Source organism: Phocoena phocoena, chromosome 3 (genome assembly GCF_963924675.1).
Source record: "Phocoena phocoena chromosome 3, mPhoPho1.1, whole genome shotgun sequence".
NCBI classification, from domain to species: Eukaryota; Metazoa; Chordata; class Mammalia; order Artiodactyla; family Phocoenidae; genus Phocoena; species Phocoena phocoena.
The window spans coordinates 45,968,910-45,984,364 of NC_089221.1; the positions used below are offsets into that span (position 1 = coordinate 45,968,910).

Here is a 15,455-nt window from a genome sequence, read left to right on the forward strand (position 1 = left end):
CTTTAATCCAATACAGAGAGAAGTAACCACCAAAACAAAAACAAATTACAATATAACCCAGATTTTACAAATGAAAGCTATTTCCTCACTCCTAAAACTGCACATTATCTCTGTGTGACCTCAGAAGTGTTTGAGAATGCACTACATGCAGTTAAAAAAAATAAAATGTTTCACCAGAGAAAGAAAACATAAGGCAAAAACAGACAAAAATGCCAAAATTCAAACTGAAAATGTTCCTAGCTACTACTTATCAAACCGCGAATGTTTTCCATTTTAGAGCTCTTTTTTGACAGATATTCAAGTATTTGCTAATCAAACCTATCATTTAAGCCAAAAATTCCTCCTAAAAACATGATTGAGAAGTCAAAATATTTAAGCCAGCTAAGATGATTTTATTTTTTCTTAAAAGAGAGAAAAATGAAAGCTAACTCTCTTGGAAGAAAGCTTTCATTTTTAAATCATATTTTTATCCCCTTTTTTGGGAAATATTTCCTGTTGTGTTTTTCAATCACCAGAAGCCTACATTTATAGAAAACCAGCAGGTATCTCCAGTTATTAGAATCAACTGGGCAGAGCAGCAAGGCAAAGCCAGAGTTTAGAGCCATTTTCCTGAGCAGATTGAGAAGTACCATTTTAGTCAGTTACCTTTTGAGATTCTCACATTTAATTACGTTAGTGGCACTTGACATTATAAATGTTCTTTTCTTTCCAATATAACCTTCTATCATTATTAGTAAATGTCAAATGTAATGAGGTATTTTTTCTGACTCCTTTTTCTTCCTAATATAATGGGAGAGAAAATGCTGATGAGTTTGTAATCTTAAAATTGTTTTCAGTACTCAAAACCAATGCAGAGCCAACTAGTGTCTATTAGCTTAGTTTTACTCTTTTTATTTTATTTGCATTTGGAAAGGAAATTTCCTCTCTGTATTTCTTACTACACTTCCCCTACTTGGTGCAATTTCTTACTCTCCCCGAGAGCTCTGAGGTGACAACTACCTCCAATTAGATTGTGTTTCTGAGTTCAAGTCAGAATCCTGTGGAAGGTCCTGCCCCTTGCTGTGACTTAAGTGCTGTCTGAAAGCTTCTTTTCTTTTTCTTTTTCTTAAAAGCTGTTTTTGTCCCCCTCTCTCTGTTCTAAAATTTTGATACATAATGGCTATCCAACCCCGTGGTTTCCTGTAACATCTCAATCATAATGTAACAGGACCTTGATTTCTGCTCCCTTGAAGATTAAATACACTTCCAGTGTGAAATTGATATGTTTTATAACACTAGATCTAGTTTCTTTACTGTCAAAATAAAATTAACATCTTATGAAAGAGGAAGCCATCACTGGAAGAGGTCAAGAAGAGAGAGAAAATGTCATAGTTTTTCAACACAACATTATTTAGTGTCTGTATTGAAGACATGCTTGACAGGAAGGGTCTGGGTCACCTTTTAGCAGTGCCTCAGGCATATTGGCTGTTTTCTCCTATTGAGAAATTGGGGAAAAGCTGTCTTTTGTATAGAGAAAGCAGCAGGAAGTGGGTCCCTAACCTGTAAGAAGGCTACTTGGTCAATGTCAAAAAGATATTTTACCAAGAGATAAAGAAAGCTATTTAAAATTACTTCACAGTAGGAAAAAAAGTGGTAATGTTATAGATAATGTATTCTGAAAAATATGAACCCAAGACAAAAGTGCCTAAGTTTTAAAATAGAATGACTAGTTATAAGGGGTTCTGTTCCCCAGGAGCTAAAATATATTACACAATCTCTAATTATACCTTGCTTTTTAAACACAGTCTTTGAGCATTTGGTTCTCTAACTTTCTCCTTCATTTCACAGTTGGATATACTGTTAATGGAATTATATCCAACGAATATCCAAAAATATCCAAATAAGCTCAAGATTGTCTTCTTTCTGTCTAATAAATCCGTATGATTGTCCCAATTACATGCAGTTTCTGATTTCCAAGTTTATCTCTAATATCTATACCTTCATATTTATAAAATACTAAGCAAAGTACAGTAAAATATTCAAATATCATCTGATTATATATCATTTCAATTTTCTTCATAGCATTTTTTTTATATTCAAGGAATGGTCACATTTTCACGTGGTGAAATCTAGACTTTCCTTTTTATTTTCTGCCAATTAGTGGTATGTTCTGAAAGACCTTCCTCATTTGTTTTGCTTCATTTTTTGTTATTTTGGGTACCATAACCTGTTTTTGTCTTACCTTTGGAAACTTATTTCAATAATATTACCTAATAAACACCTCTAATCAGGCCGACTTTATCCCTGCTCCAAGTGTAGAGTAGAATTGTTGCTCATGAACAGTCACAGTCTTTGCTAATTTTCAAGTTTTATTCCACACGCCCACATCCTCCTGGAATCATTTGCTGATTTCCTCAGCCTTCTTTGGTTACCATTCTCTGAATTTTCAGGGGCCAAATAGAATAAACCACACAAATTAGGAGAAAATTGTGAGCATTCTTGAGTTTCCTACTGTTAGTCTGATGTGGAGTGCAAGCATCTGAGCAGGAGGGTACCTACAGGTGAGGAACAGTGTGTCCAACATGAGCCTGTTCTAAGAGTGAGACCCAGGAGATGTTCCCATCATTGTTTTTTAAGCTTTTATTTAATTAATTTATTTATTTATTTTACATCTTTATTGGAGTATAATTGCTGTACAATGGTGTGTTAGTTTCTGCTTTATAACAAAGTGAATCAGTTATACATATACACATGTTCCCATATCTCTCCCCTCTTGCGTCTGACCTACTAGAGAATGGACTTGAGGATATGGGGAGGGGGAAGGGTAAGCTGTGACAAAACGAGAGAGTGGCATGGACATATATACACTACCAAACGTCAAATAGATAGGTAGTGGGAAGCAGCCGCAAAGCACAGGGAGATCAGCTCTGTGCTTTGTTCGCTTCATTTTGATGCTAAAGGAACTTCTTCTTGAATCATCCAACACATTAGCTTTCCCTTCAGGACCTATTAATATTGCCTTAGGGGGAACTGGAAGGCACTTTGTATACAAAGGAGGCATCTCTGGGAGAAGGGAAGAAAGAGGACCCAGACCGAAGTCAGAAAGAAGGTGACATTTCTGTCCAAAATGCTAAGCCCCTAGAATACTAGGACAGAGAAATCAGAGCCCAGTCCCCTGGGAAGGTGGTGAAGGGGGAAGCCAAGGAGCATTGGGTTATAAGTTATACCCCCAGATCCTGAGAAGACAAAGGAGCAAGAGTTAGTTGAATTGAGGAATAATTTCTTCAACTACATCGTGCAGTACCTGTGACCTATATAGGTCATTTCAGTGATGTAGCTGCCTCTGATTCTCAGATTTCACTGCTGCATGAGACTATTTTGCAGGCCCTGAGCCCCTGCATTTGTAAGCTGCCATCTACCATCCTGTGTTAGCCTTGCCTTCCCAAATTTCAGGAATAAGAGCCAGTTCTTACCATTTTTTGGCCACTTTTTGTGTGTCAGGCTCAGTGAAGCACTTTCCATGCATGATTTCATGTCACCCTCACAGGCATGCTAGACTTTAGGGGGTTTAAGTTAATAGAGGCTCAGCAGCTGTGCATGTCCCCCCAAGCTCTCTAATGGGAGAGTGGGAACTCCAGATCTGTCCGACTCAAACACCCACACAAAGTAGGTATTTTAATTGTCATTTTACCATTGAATAACTGGAAACTACACTGCATGCTTTTAAATGCAGGGACCTTTTCATAAAAGGTCCTTTTCTCTTTTTTCCCCCACAGAGGCTTGTACTTAGCAGATAGACAGTAAATACATAATGATGGAGCTAATGTACTCTTCTGGTTTTAAACTCTACAAAAGCCACAGATTTTGATACGTATGATCTTTCTTCTTATTTTCTTTTCTATAGTTAAATGCTCCTTAATGGGAATGAGCATATGTAGAAGGTACTCTGAGCTAGTTCTTTACACCCCCCCCCCCCAAAAAAGATTTGCTCGTAATACTGCAGAGCGGCCATATGAAAATCATTAGGAAAAACAAGACTGAAAAACATATATAGCTATACATTGTAAATACAATTTAGATTCTCTGTTATGACTATTTTGGGAATAACTAATCACTTCCCAGAAGGTGTATTGCCTCATTTTTTGACAGATTATTATTTTTATTTTGTAGGACACAGCAGGCCAGGAAAGATACAGGACTATCACCACAGCCTATTATCGTGGAGCCATGGGCTTTATTTTAATGTATGACATCACAAATGAAGAATCCTTCAATGCAGTACAGGATTGGTAAGTAAGAGCAAATGTTCGCATTACTAATAATGCAGTGATCACACCACAATGTAATATGTGTATTTTTATATACTGTGATCCCACTTGTGTTTCATAAAGCAAATAAGGGCTAGCTATGCTCAGACCCATTTAAGGATTGATAAGAAATCATTTTGATGATTTTGCTCTATTTTGTTCACTCCAGTGCTTTGCATCCTGTGACCTTTAGTTCCATGGGGACAAGTACACTGCTTTTGATTTTTTGAAGTACAAATAATGAATGGTCTGGAAGCATACTGGTCTAAAATAGGAATCTGGAAACCATGAACCATAGGCCAAATTTGAACTATGAGCCACGACTGGCTCACCACTTGTTTTATAAATAAAGTTTTATTAGAACACAGCCAGGTTCATTTACTTATTGTCTATGACTACTTTCATGGTACAACAGCAGAGTTAAGTAGCTGCAACAGAGACCATAGAGCCCACAAGCCTAAAACATCTTCTGTCTGGCTGTTTACAGTAAAAGTTTGCTGACCCTTTATCTGGATTTGTTAGATAGTTTCCAGTTTTTCTTCAAATTGAAAAGTTCCAAAGGACTGGGATGAAGAAAAAGAAAAAACTGCAACCTTTCTTGACTCCCAGCTACATCAAACCATGTGAAAACACCTCTGTCTGTGTGATTTGCTATGGGGGGTTGACTGCTGTGGCTGCAGCTCCTTCAGCCTATTCCACCAGCACCTCAGGAGGAGACACTGAAAAGCTGATGGTCATGGTCATGGTCATGAATTAAAGCAGCAGGGCGGAACAGGGCTACTTTTCTAGGGAAAGAGCCAGAGTCTAGTTGAGCTTTGTGTGGTATTAGGAGGAAAGTGAGCTCACTGGTAGGACCAGGACTAAACAGACACCACATTTTAACTCCAAATACAGTCATGGCTTGTCTTATTGAAGGAAAAGTTAGCAATACACAGGTAAAATAAACATTTTTTTTCCTGTTTTACATGATAGTATTATCCAAAATGATTTTTTTATATGTGTATCAGCTCAGTGAAGGTCAGATGCTATTAAAAATTTCAGTTTGCCTTAGATTGTTTCTTTAAAATTTTTTTGCTTATCTGAAAATGCACCTACATCTTTCTTATTTACACACACACACACACACACTTACAATACAAAAAAATTGTAATAATACCACTAAAAATAGCAACTCAAAAGGGAAATATATAGCTGTAAACTGAAAAAGACAAGCTTAGGACCTCCATGAAAAAATAATTATCTTCAACTGAGGGGCATAGAAGAAGGCTTAAGTACCCCTCTTTTCAGTAGACTGGATATTGTAAGAAATGCCAGTTCTTCACAAATAAATTCATAAACTCAAGGCAATCCCAATCAAATACCAGGAGGTTTGGTATAGAATGGAATGAAAGAGAGAGTCCAGATATAGACACAAAGCCATATGGGATTTGGTTTATGATAAAAAGTAGCATTTCAAATTAGTAACAAAAAGGTTGGTTCAATGAATACCATGGTGCTATCCAGTTAATTGCCACACATAGCTCTGGTACACATATTGTCATACAAAATGGTCATTTTAACTTTGACTATTTCCTCTCTGGAAATGATAAGACCCAGGAGTGTTCATGAATTAGATTTCAGACATCAGGGTTCCTAAATCTGTTTGCACCCATAGCTCTGGCCCGTTGTTCCAATGAAAGTTATATGACGACTGAGAAGAGATGGATCTGTTGAGTTCTTTGAAACCAAATGGTAACAGTGCCAAGAGCCATCCTAGCAGTACCTCTGACTCTCGCATCAGAAACACTGTGGAAAAGTGCAGCTTCCTCATGCCCTCCTCCACGCCTTCCCTCTGCAACCCCACCCAGGCTCTCTCACCTGTCAAGAGACCATCTGCCCTATCTCACTTCTCCCCTACCTCCTCCAATTCTCTATTTGACTCTATTTACCCACTCTTTCCTTTGAAATTCTGTTTCCTGTTGTCTTAGAGGCACATTTCCCAGATTATTCTTGTGTCTCTCAGACCGCTCCTCTTTCTACTTCCTAGCTTTCACTCCCTCCCTCACCCAGCAAAGGGTAAGCATCCTCTCGTGGCTTTTTTCTTGGGCTTATTCTGTTTTCTTGGCCATCTTATCCACTTGTACACATCATTTATCACTTGTACCAGATGGCTCCCAAGTTTAACTATCGGGCCCCAGTCTGTCTTGTGAAGTGCAATGTTGCATTTCCTGGTATCTGAAGTATTTATACACCTGGACATCCTGCTGACATCTCAGAATCAATTGTCTTCACCTGAAACTGCTCACCTTCCTGACTTCAATTTTTGCTGTTCACTGAGACCACAATGCTTTGCCATCCAGGTTCCACCTTGTATCCAACTCTAACTTCCATCCATCCTATTCTGGGGCCTGATCTTGCATATTAATTTTTTCCTGACTATCCTTTGAATCTGCTCCTGCCTGAGAAATCACGTGACCGTCATGGCTCAGCTTCTTCTTCTTATCTTTTGCTTCTTCCTTTATAATAGCCTTCTAACTGATCTTTTCCCCTTTAGGTTTCTTCCCATCCCAATCCATCATATCCCACTGCTGCTATAAGAGTCTCCCAAAAGAACATGATCCTAAAGATCATGGAAGACTCCTGCCCAAAAGCCATGACTTACCATCACCTCCTTAATTAATTAAAACTTCCTCAGACTGACTTTCAGACACATGACATCATGGAGTCCCTATATTTTTACAGTCTCGTTTCTCACTATTCTAAAGCCAAATTGAACCATTCACTGTTTTTGGAACCGAGCCTAAACTTTCCAACCTTTGTGGGTTTTGTGTTTTGATGGTACCCTCTGTTTTGCATTTCTTTTTCACAACCTTCCATTCCACCTCCCCCGGATATCTAGATTTGTCAAAACCCCACAAAGCTTATCCATAAACCAACTCTTAGTCATGTTTTCATCCACAACTGTATAATCATTGGTTTACTAGGGATTTTTCATTCATTCAACAGTTATTGAGCACCTACTCTTTGACAATCTGCCAGGTGTTGTAGTTAGTACCTATGCCAATATTTACTATCTCAGTTAGTGGATCCACCTGCACCCAGTTGTCTGATGTGGAAATCTGAGCTCTAATTTCGATTTCTCTCTCTTTACCCATTACATCTCACTGACCACCAAGTCCAGTAGTTTTAACTTTCTGAAGGCCTTTGTCCCTACTGCCACTGTCTAAATTCAGACTGTCATGAGCTCTTTAAGAACCTTAGCTCTCAGCACTTTAGGAATTTTCTACCTTGTATGCTTACTGGCAAGTCCCACCCTCTCCAGGTCATCTGTCATATTGCCGTCAGAGCTAAGTAACGTCTCTCATCTTAATAATAAAACCTTTAATAATGTCTTATTACTTATAGTGGAGATTCCGGGAGCCTCTCTGAATCACTGTGGAACCTTGACAGTGTGAAGAAGGCCCAGGCTCCACTCTATACAAACAAAACCAAGTCTGCAGTGCTAAATATTGGTATATTTATGTGTGTCAGCTCTAAAAGTGATCCTGATGCCCATTTCTGGTTAAGACCATTGATTTAGAATGAAGTTCACACCCTCTAAGGTGGTGGGCAGTGTTGCCTCCTCATAGCTATTCCATTAACATCATCTCCTACCACTCTCCTCCACTGGTCCTAGGTTTCAACCAGACAGAACTTTTCTCAATTTACTAATGTTCCATTCTTTCAATAACTCTGTTCCTCTGCTTGGAATACCTTCTCTGCTATCTTTCTAAACTCTTATTCTCCTTTCAAGGCCATCTCAAATAACAACTCTTCTATGAAGCTTTTGAAGATACCACTATCTCGTTTCCCACCCACCACAATTTCCATTCCCAGTGGACAATGCTATTCACTCCCATATCTCTGCTTCCATGCCACACTAGCACTTTCTGCAGACCACATAAAAAACCTAGCAGACTCCATTTTTATCTGATTACATTTTGTCTTCTGTATTGCAGTGTGAGTTCATTCATCTCTTTTCCCTAGTACTGAATGCAGTACAATTTGATTAAAACTTTTTTCTAAATTGTTATTGTGGTAAAATATACAAAACTTAAAATTTACAATCTTAATCATTTTTAAGTGCACAGTTCAGTGGTATTAAATACGTTCGTATTGTTGTGCAATCATCACTACAGCCCATCTCCACAACTCTTCATCTTGCAAAACTGAAACTCTGTGCCCATTAAATAGCTTCCCATTCTCCTTTATCCCCAACCCCTGGACCACTATTCTACTTTCTATGTCCATGCATATGACTGCTCTATTCATACTACTCTAAGTACCTCATATAAGTGGAATCATACAGTATTTCCTTTTTTGTGTGTGAGTGGCTTATTTCATTTAGCATAATGTTCTTTTTTTTATATATCTTTGTTGGAGTATAATTGCTTTACAGTGGTGTGTTAGTTTTTGTTGCACAACAAAGTGAATCAGCTATAAGTACACATATGTCCCCATATCCCCTCCCTCTTGAGCCTCCCTCCCACCCTCCCTATCCCACCCCTCTAGGTGGTCACAAAGCACCGAGCTGATCTCCCTGTGCTATGCAGCAGCTTCCCACTAGCCATCCATTTTACATTTGCTAGTGTATATATGTCGATGCTACTCTCTCACTTCATCCCAGCTTCCCCTTCCCCCTCCCCGTGTCCTAAAGTCCATTCTCTACATCTCCGTCTTTATTCCTGCCCTGCAACCAGGTTCATCAGTACCGTTTTTTAAGATTCCATATATCTGCATTAGCATACAGTATTTGTTTTTCTCTTTCTGACTTACTTCACTCTGTATGACAGACTCTAGGTCCATCCACCTCACTACAAATAACTCAATTTCGTTCCTTTTTATGGCTGAGTAATATTCCATTGTATATATGTGCCACATCTTCTTCATCCATTCATCTGTCAATGGACACTTAGGTGGCTTCCATGTCCTGGCTATTGTAAATAGTGCTGCAATGAACATTTTGGTACATGACTCTTTCTGAATTATGGTTTTCTCAGGGAATATGCCCAGTAGTGGGATTGCTGGGTCATATGGTAGTTCTATTTTTAGTTTTTTAAAGAACCTTCATACTGTTCTCCATAGTGGCTGTATCAATTTACATTCCCACCAACAGTGCAAGAGGGTTCCCTTTTCTTCACACCCTTTCCAGCATTTATTGTTTGTAGATCTTTTGATGATGGCCATTCTGACCAGTGTGAGGTGATACCTCATTGTGGTTTTGATTACATTTAGCATAATGTTCTGAAGTTTCATTCCATGAAGTAGTATATGTCAGAATTTCCTTCCTTTTTAAGGCTGAATAATATTCCATTGTGTATATATATATACCACATTAATCCAATATGTATTTTGAATGGATGGTCCAAGGAACTATAGAGGTTCACATACTTCCTTGATATCCCAACAAAAAAAATATAGAAATTACTTCAGACCAACATAGGAATTAATGGTTCTATTCTTCCTCCCAGCAAAGATTTAATATCATATGTGTATTGCTGCTATGGTGATATTATATTCAACTTTTTATTGTTGTTAGGTATATAGTTGTCTTAAGTTCCTAATGGAATATAAACTATTTGTAGAGAAAAATTTTGTATTTCCTACTTAATGTAGTAACTAGCACAAAATGGGTATTTTAAAAATTACTGTTAATTGATGAACTCGACCCATCAAAGACCTTGGGAAATGTTTAAGGAATAGAAACAGAATTGTATAGTAAGAAAAAGAAACCTGTTTGGGAGAAAAAATCCAGTTCAGCAGTACTAACTTACTTACATATACAGTATTGTCCAGCAGTGGTAAAGAAGGAGGGGCTTGCTGATATTCCATGATGCCTTTCTACAACAAGAAATAAGGTATTCCTAAGCAAAACAAATACAAAGGAACAGATTCTTTAAATTACTGGTATCCAAGTACTGACCTTAAGGCTAGAAAAAGTACAGAAAAACATACATAGCAAAAAGAAAAATTAATTGAAATTTATTTGCAGCTAAAGTTTCAAATACTCTTCTCAACAAAATGTACTTTCATTATATAGAAAGAAAAGAAAATGCTTGTTGGCTGTGATCTCAGTAAAATCCTTAAACTATCTAACTGTAGGAAGATTTAGATAAAGTGAATAGTTTCTTAAAATTTAATTACACACAAATTCTAGTCAGTTAAGAAAGCAGGTATAGAGATTTAGAGAGAATAGCAGCAAAGTAACAAATCATTTTGAGGAAATAGAGGCTGTCCCTTTTTTGAAAACACGTTAGAATGTACTTTGAATTTGCCAGTAGAATTTTATTTGAGGAATTAAATTAAATAAAAATACTCTCTTTAGCCAAGTTCCCAAGTTCTGTAAAGTTAATACAAAATGAAGCTCACTGTGATCTTATTTATAAGTTTATCTTGAGTCTACACATTTTCAAAAAGAATGTGAAGAAGTAAACACAAAAGATACATAGAATATGCTTAATGAAATAGGAGTAGAGAGTGACCCCAAAAATCAGGAGGGAATATTATTTTAGCCCTAGTTCCCTAGAAACGGTGGGAAAAGCTTAAATGCTAATACTTTGTTGGGAAGTACAGTCTCAGGGAAGCAAGAGAGAAGAAAGGGGTGTGTGGCACGGAGAAGGGGGAACCAACACTAGGGGATGTCTGGCAAACCAGTCACCACTTGGTATCAAGCGCAACTGACCACAGGTCTCGCAGGAACTTCTTCAGAGAGACTGTCAGGTAGAGGAAGGGAGAAGAATTTCCCCATGAGCCTTTGTCTTCTACTGGTCAGAGGTTCAGGCTTTAACTCCTCCACATTTCCGTGTTACACATCCGTGGATGACTCATTTCAGTGGCAACAGGGAAGCTTCATTGTGGAAGGCAGAGCTGTGTGGCATTAGCCTGAGGTGAGCTACTTTGGGTCATGCCCATGTCATGCTGATAACAGAGGTGGCAGTTGAGCAGAGCCCTTGCAGGAATGGAATGGAATGAGTGGCTGGCCTTTCAGACAGGTGAGTCCAGAAGAATTTGAGGGGGCACATAAGTTTGAGGGTGCCTGATAGAGAATTTTAAAGCTTATGGAAGTGTAAAGGGCAAAAGGGCTCTTGTGTTTAAAACAAAATTTGGTTCTGAGACTCTTTGAAACCGAGGTGAAAACCATGGCTGAAAAAAATAATTAAACCTGATGTAATATACAGCTCTCAATATAGGAAGAGGTAAAAATTGCTATACCAATCCCTGAGGGCAAAGAAAGTTGTTGTTTTTTTTTATTAAATTCTGCTGGAAATATGTTTAATTTGGGGACACATTGGGTTTATGTCAACAATGGCTTTCACAACTAGTACTAAAAAGACCTCATGAGACTCCTTTTTTATAGTGCCTTTAAAACATAGAAGACAAACATTAGAGTATGTTCAGTGAAGGCCCCTGTGGGAGGCTCGGAAAATATACTCCAAGCACATAGACTTCTTGTGGTCTCAGACGATCCAAGAATCAAATGGTTACCACTCAAGGGAATGCATGGATTCCGTGCTACCTAGACTATCCTCCCTAAATTCCATTTTTCTACGTTACACCTTAGACAGAAGGCAGTTTGAGCTTATGTTCTCTGAAGAGGGCCTCAGGTGCTTGCTTATATTGCATCCAATACTTTGGAAACCAGACGCTGACCTTGTATTATCATGCTTGTTAAAGTCTTTCCAATTTTTTTTTCGACATCTTTATTGGAGTGTAATTGCTTTACAATGGTGTGTTAGTTTCTGCTATTTAACAAAGTGAATCAGCTATACATGTACATATATCCCCATATAACCTCCCTCTTGCGTCTCCCTCCCATCCTCTCTATCCCACCCCTCTAGGCGGTCACAAAGCACCGAGCTGATCTCTGTGCTATGCGGCTGCTTCCCACTAGCTATCTGTTTTACATTTGGTAGTGTATATATGTCCATGCCACTCTCTCACTTCGTCCCAGCTTACCCTTCCCCCTCCCCAAAGTCTTTCCAGTTTTTGAACTTCTTTCAGTTTCTTGAATACTTCTGGGTTCCGTATACCTCTGTGTTTCTCTTCCTCTTCAGAAGAGGCCTTTGCACATGACCTGCCTTCTACAAGAAACCACATCCCTCCAACCCTCACACAGATCAAGCTAATTTCCTCTCATCCTTTAGATCTCAGCTTGACCATCATTTCTTCTGATGGGTTTTTTCAACGCCAGATGTGTTTACTTGTTCCTACTGTAGGCTCTTGAAACACCACCACTGGTTTATCTTATAAAGTAAATGCCTATTTCATTTTATGGTTTCCTGCTGGATTCCAAGTTCCTTGAAGACAAGGGCTATGCCTTCTCTTTTTCGCCTTTATATCTCCTTGCCTACCCCAGGGCCTGGCACTGAGTGGCTGCTCAAGAATTATTTATTGAAAGTGAGTGAAGCCTGCATGGAAAGTGCACATCTAGTAAGGTTATCTGAATTGGTTGGCATATTTTTTAAAAAGACACAGGGAAGTAAAGTGGCTGTAAGCAATCACTTTGGATGCTGCAACAAGGTTTACAGTGTTCTTCAGCTTTGTCCAGGTGGTGAAACTGTGTCACTGTGGTCAGTAACTAGACTAATTGGCCAGATCCCCATTTGCTCCAACCTGCAGTTTGTTAAGGAGACAGCTCTGTGGAGTTCAAAGTCAAAAGCAGCAATTTAGTGACTCCATAATTTTCAGAAAATAGAAGTTACCTCTTTTTTGAAAACAGAGTATTCTGTGGTTTGAATCCTCCAATGGGCTTTGATTTAAGAAATAAATGAATGATTTATTAGAGAGACAAGGCCCAAATAGATTTAGATAGTTCTAGAAACAGAAGATCACCACTGAAAATTCACTGCCTTTGAAATGTTGCTCAGAGGAGTTGTGACCTAGAGAGTTTCCTGGGTCTCAGTGGGAATGTGATCCCAGGTATATGGAATTTGGATCTGCTGTCCAGACTCTTCCTGAATGTCTAGCACTAAAACTCAAATGTTTATACACACTGCAGAGAATTTTAACTTGATTTAAATTCTTCCCCATTCCTGACTTTAAATGCATTTCTGTTCTAAGTCTGGCATGGCCACAAGCTGCTGTATTTCCTGTAGGAGATTGTCTCTGGTTTACTTCCCCCACCTTATTTATTTACATTCTGCTTTTGATGACACAATGAGAAACTATAAATATAAGGTTTTTTTTTTTAAGGCAGGAAATCTGGTGAGCAGGTTGATATTTTTTAAAAACCACCAGACTGAGGATAAAAGTCCAACACCATCATCCCACCAGTTTTAAATAATTCATTTCCATGACATTCAGGGTACCATTGCAGATATGCTAGAACTGGAATGAAATTTCACCTTCAAATATTCTCTTCCTCTGCAGTTTTCTGTCTCTTTCTTTTTCTCCAAAAATATATAATGGTCTTAAATTAAGGTGACCTCATATTCAATATGAAAGAATTTTAGCCTGGTAATAACAGCCGAGATATGATGAGCAATTGCTAAGCCTTTGTTCAGAGCTTCCTAATCTCGTTCAAGGTCTTCTCAACTACAAGGTCAGTTCTGTGACAGCTTGGAGGGGGCAGTGGTGGGAATAGAGCACAGACGTCTGACCCCCGAGTTTTACCACCACGCCACACTGGGCATCAAGGTGTCTCTCCTCTCCCTGGATCTTAATGACTACATTTCTTAACTGCTGCTTGGACCCAGCCATAAAACAGTTTTCTTCCTCTGAAATTTTCACGTCATCCAACTTAAGCTCAAGTTTATATTTATAAGATAGACGGCTCCTAATCCACAGCTCCTTCCCAAAAAACAAAAACAAAATATACCCTGTTCCCTCCATTGTCTTTTCTGTCTCCATCTTTCCAGTATACCAGGCCAAAAACATTGAGGTTAATCTTAACTTCTCATTTTCTCAGAGCTCACATCCAGTTCTTTAAAAAAAAATACTGTTATTATCTTGGCTCTAATTTCAAAATACATCTCTTTTGTCCTTCGAGGTAGTTATGCTCTATAAAGTTATCAAGAGTGTTGAATTAGTGAAGTACAGAATCTGCCCCATTGGGGAAGTATGGGGTTAGGTTCCTGCGAGCTTCTGTTCACAACATTTTTGCCAGTCGATCAATACATTCCTTATGATAGGTGTGTTTCTGCTTCAAGACACTGTGTTTAATATATATTGTTGATTCCTGACATCGAACTCATGGCCTACAGCAATGCAACTCACGCCGACATGAAGCTTATCCAACACACCTTTTTCCTCTGTAAAGCACACCACAGCCTTCTTGCACTCGGAAACATGAGACAGCACTTCAGCATTATGCTTGGAGGTCATATTGAACAGCAAAATCATCAATAAAAAAACCAAAATGTGAAGAGTATGACTCTAAATGTATTGTGAAAAGGCACTTATTTACAGGTGAGAGCTGAAACAAGAAGGCAGAACATGCCCTTGTTCAACTCAACTAGGAGTATGTGTTTGGGCCGCTCAGATTTCTAATCACTTTGCTCATGTCTGTAAATGTCTGTGAAAGTGCCATGAGTACTTATTTTGAGGTTACAAATAAACTTTAGCAAATCAAAAATATGGAATCCGTGAATAATAAGAACCAATCATATATTCAAATTCCCACCACTCCACCACCACCCCCGACCCTTCCTGTTTCCATTGTGTATTAGCTTGCTAGGTTTGCTGTAGCAAAGTACCACAGACTGAGTGCTTCAAAAACAGAAATGTCTCAGTTCTGGGGCTAGAAATCCCAGATCAAAGTGTCGGTGGGGTTAGTTCCTTCTGAGGGTTGTGAGAGAGAACCTCTTCCATGCTTCTCTTCCTCTGGCAGCCTCGGGCATTCCTTAGCCTGTAGACAACATTCTCCCTGTGTTTTCATATCACCTCCACTTTATATGTGTCTCTTTCTGTGCCCAAATTTCTCCTTCACCATCCTATGGGATCAGGGCCCACCCAACAACCTCATCTTAATCTGATCATCTGCAAAACCTTATTTTCAAGTACCATCACATTCATAGGTACTAAGGATTCAAACTTTAACATTTTGGGGAGGGGATACAATTCAAGCCATAACATGCTGCCACCACCCTGGTTATGCTACCGTCATCTCTTATCTGGATTATTACAACAGCCTAATCGGTCTCCCTGCTTCTA

The 15,455-nt window shown here is 38.7% G+C and overlaps 1 protein-coding gene across 1 annotated transcript in view; it reads left to right on the forward strand.

The window, feature by feature from the left end:
* The window catches only part of RAB3C (RAB3C, member RAS oncogene family), a 302,146-nt gene that overhangs the window by 135,273 nt on the left and 151,418 nt on the right, over window positions 1-15,455 (forward strand). Inside the window, exon 3 of the mRNA XM_065875572.1 lies at window positions 4,150-4,268. Coding sequence (XP_065731644.1) covers window positions 4,150-4,268 — 119 coding nt within the window. The remainder of the gene's footprint in view (window positions 1-4,149; window positions 4,269-15,455) is intronic.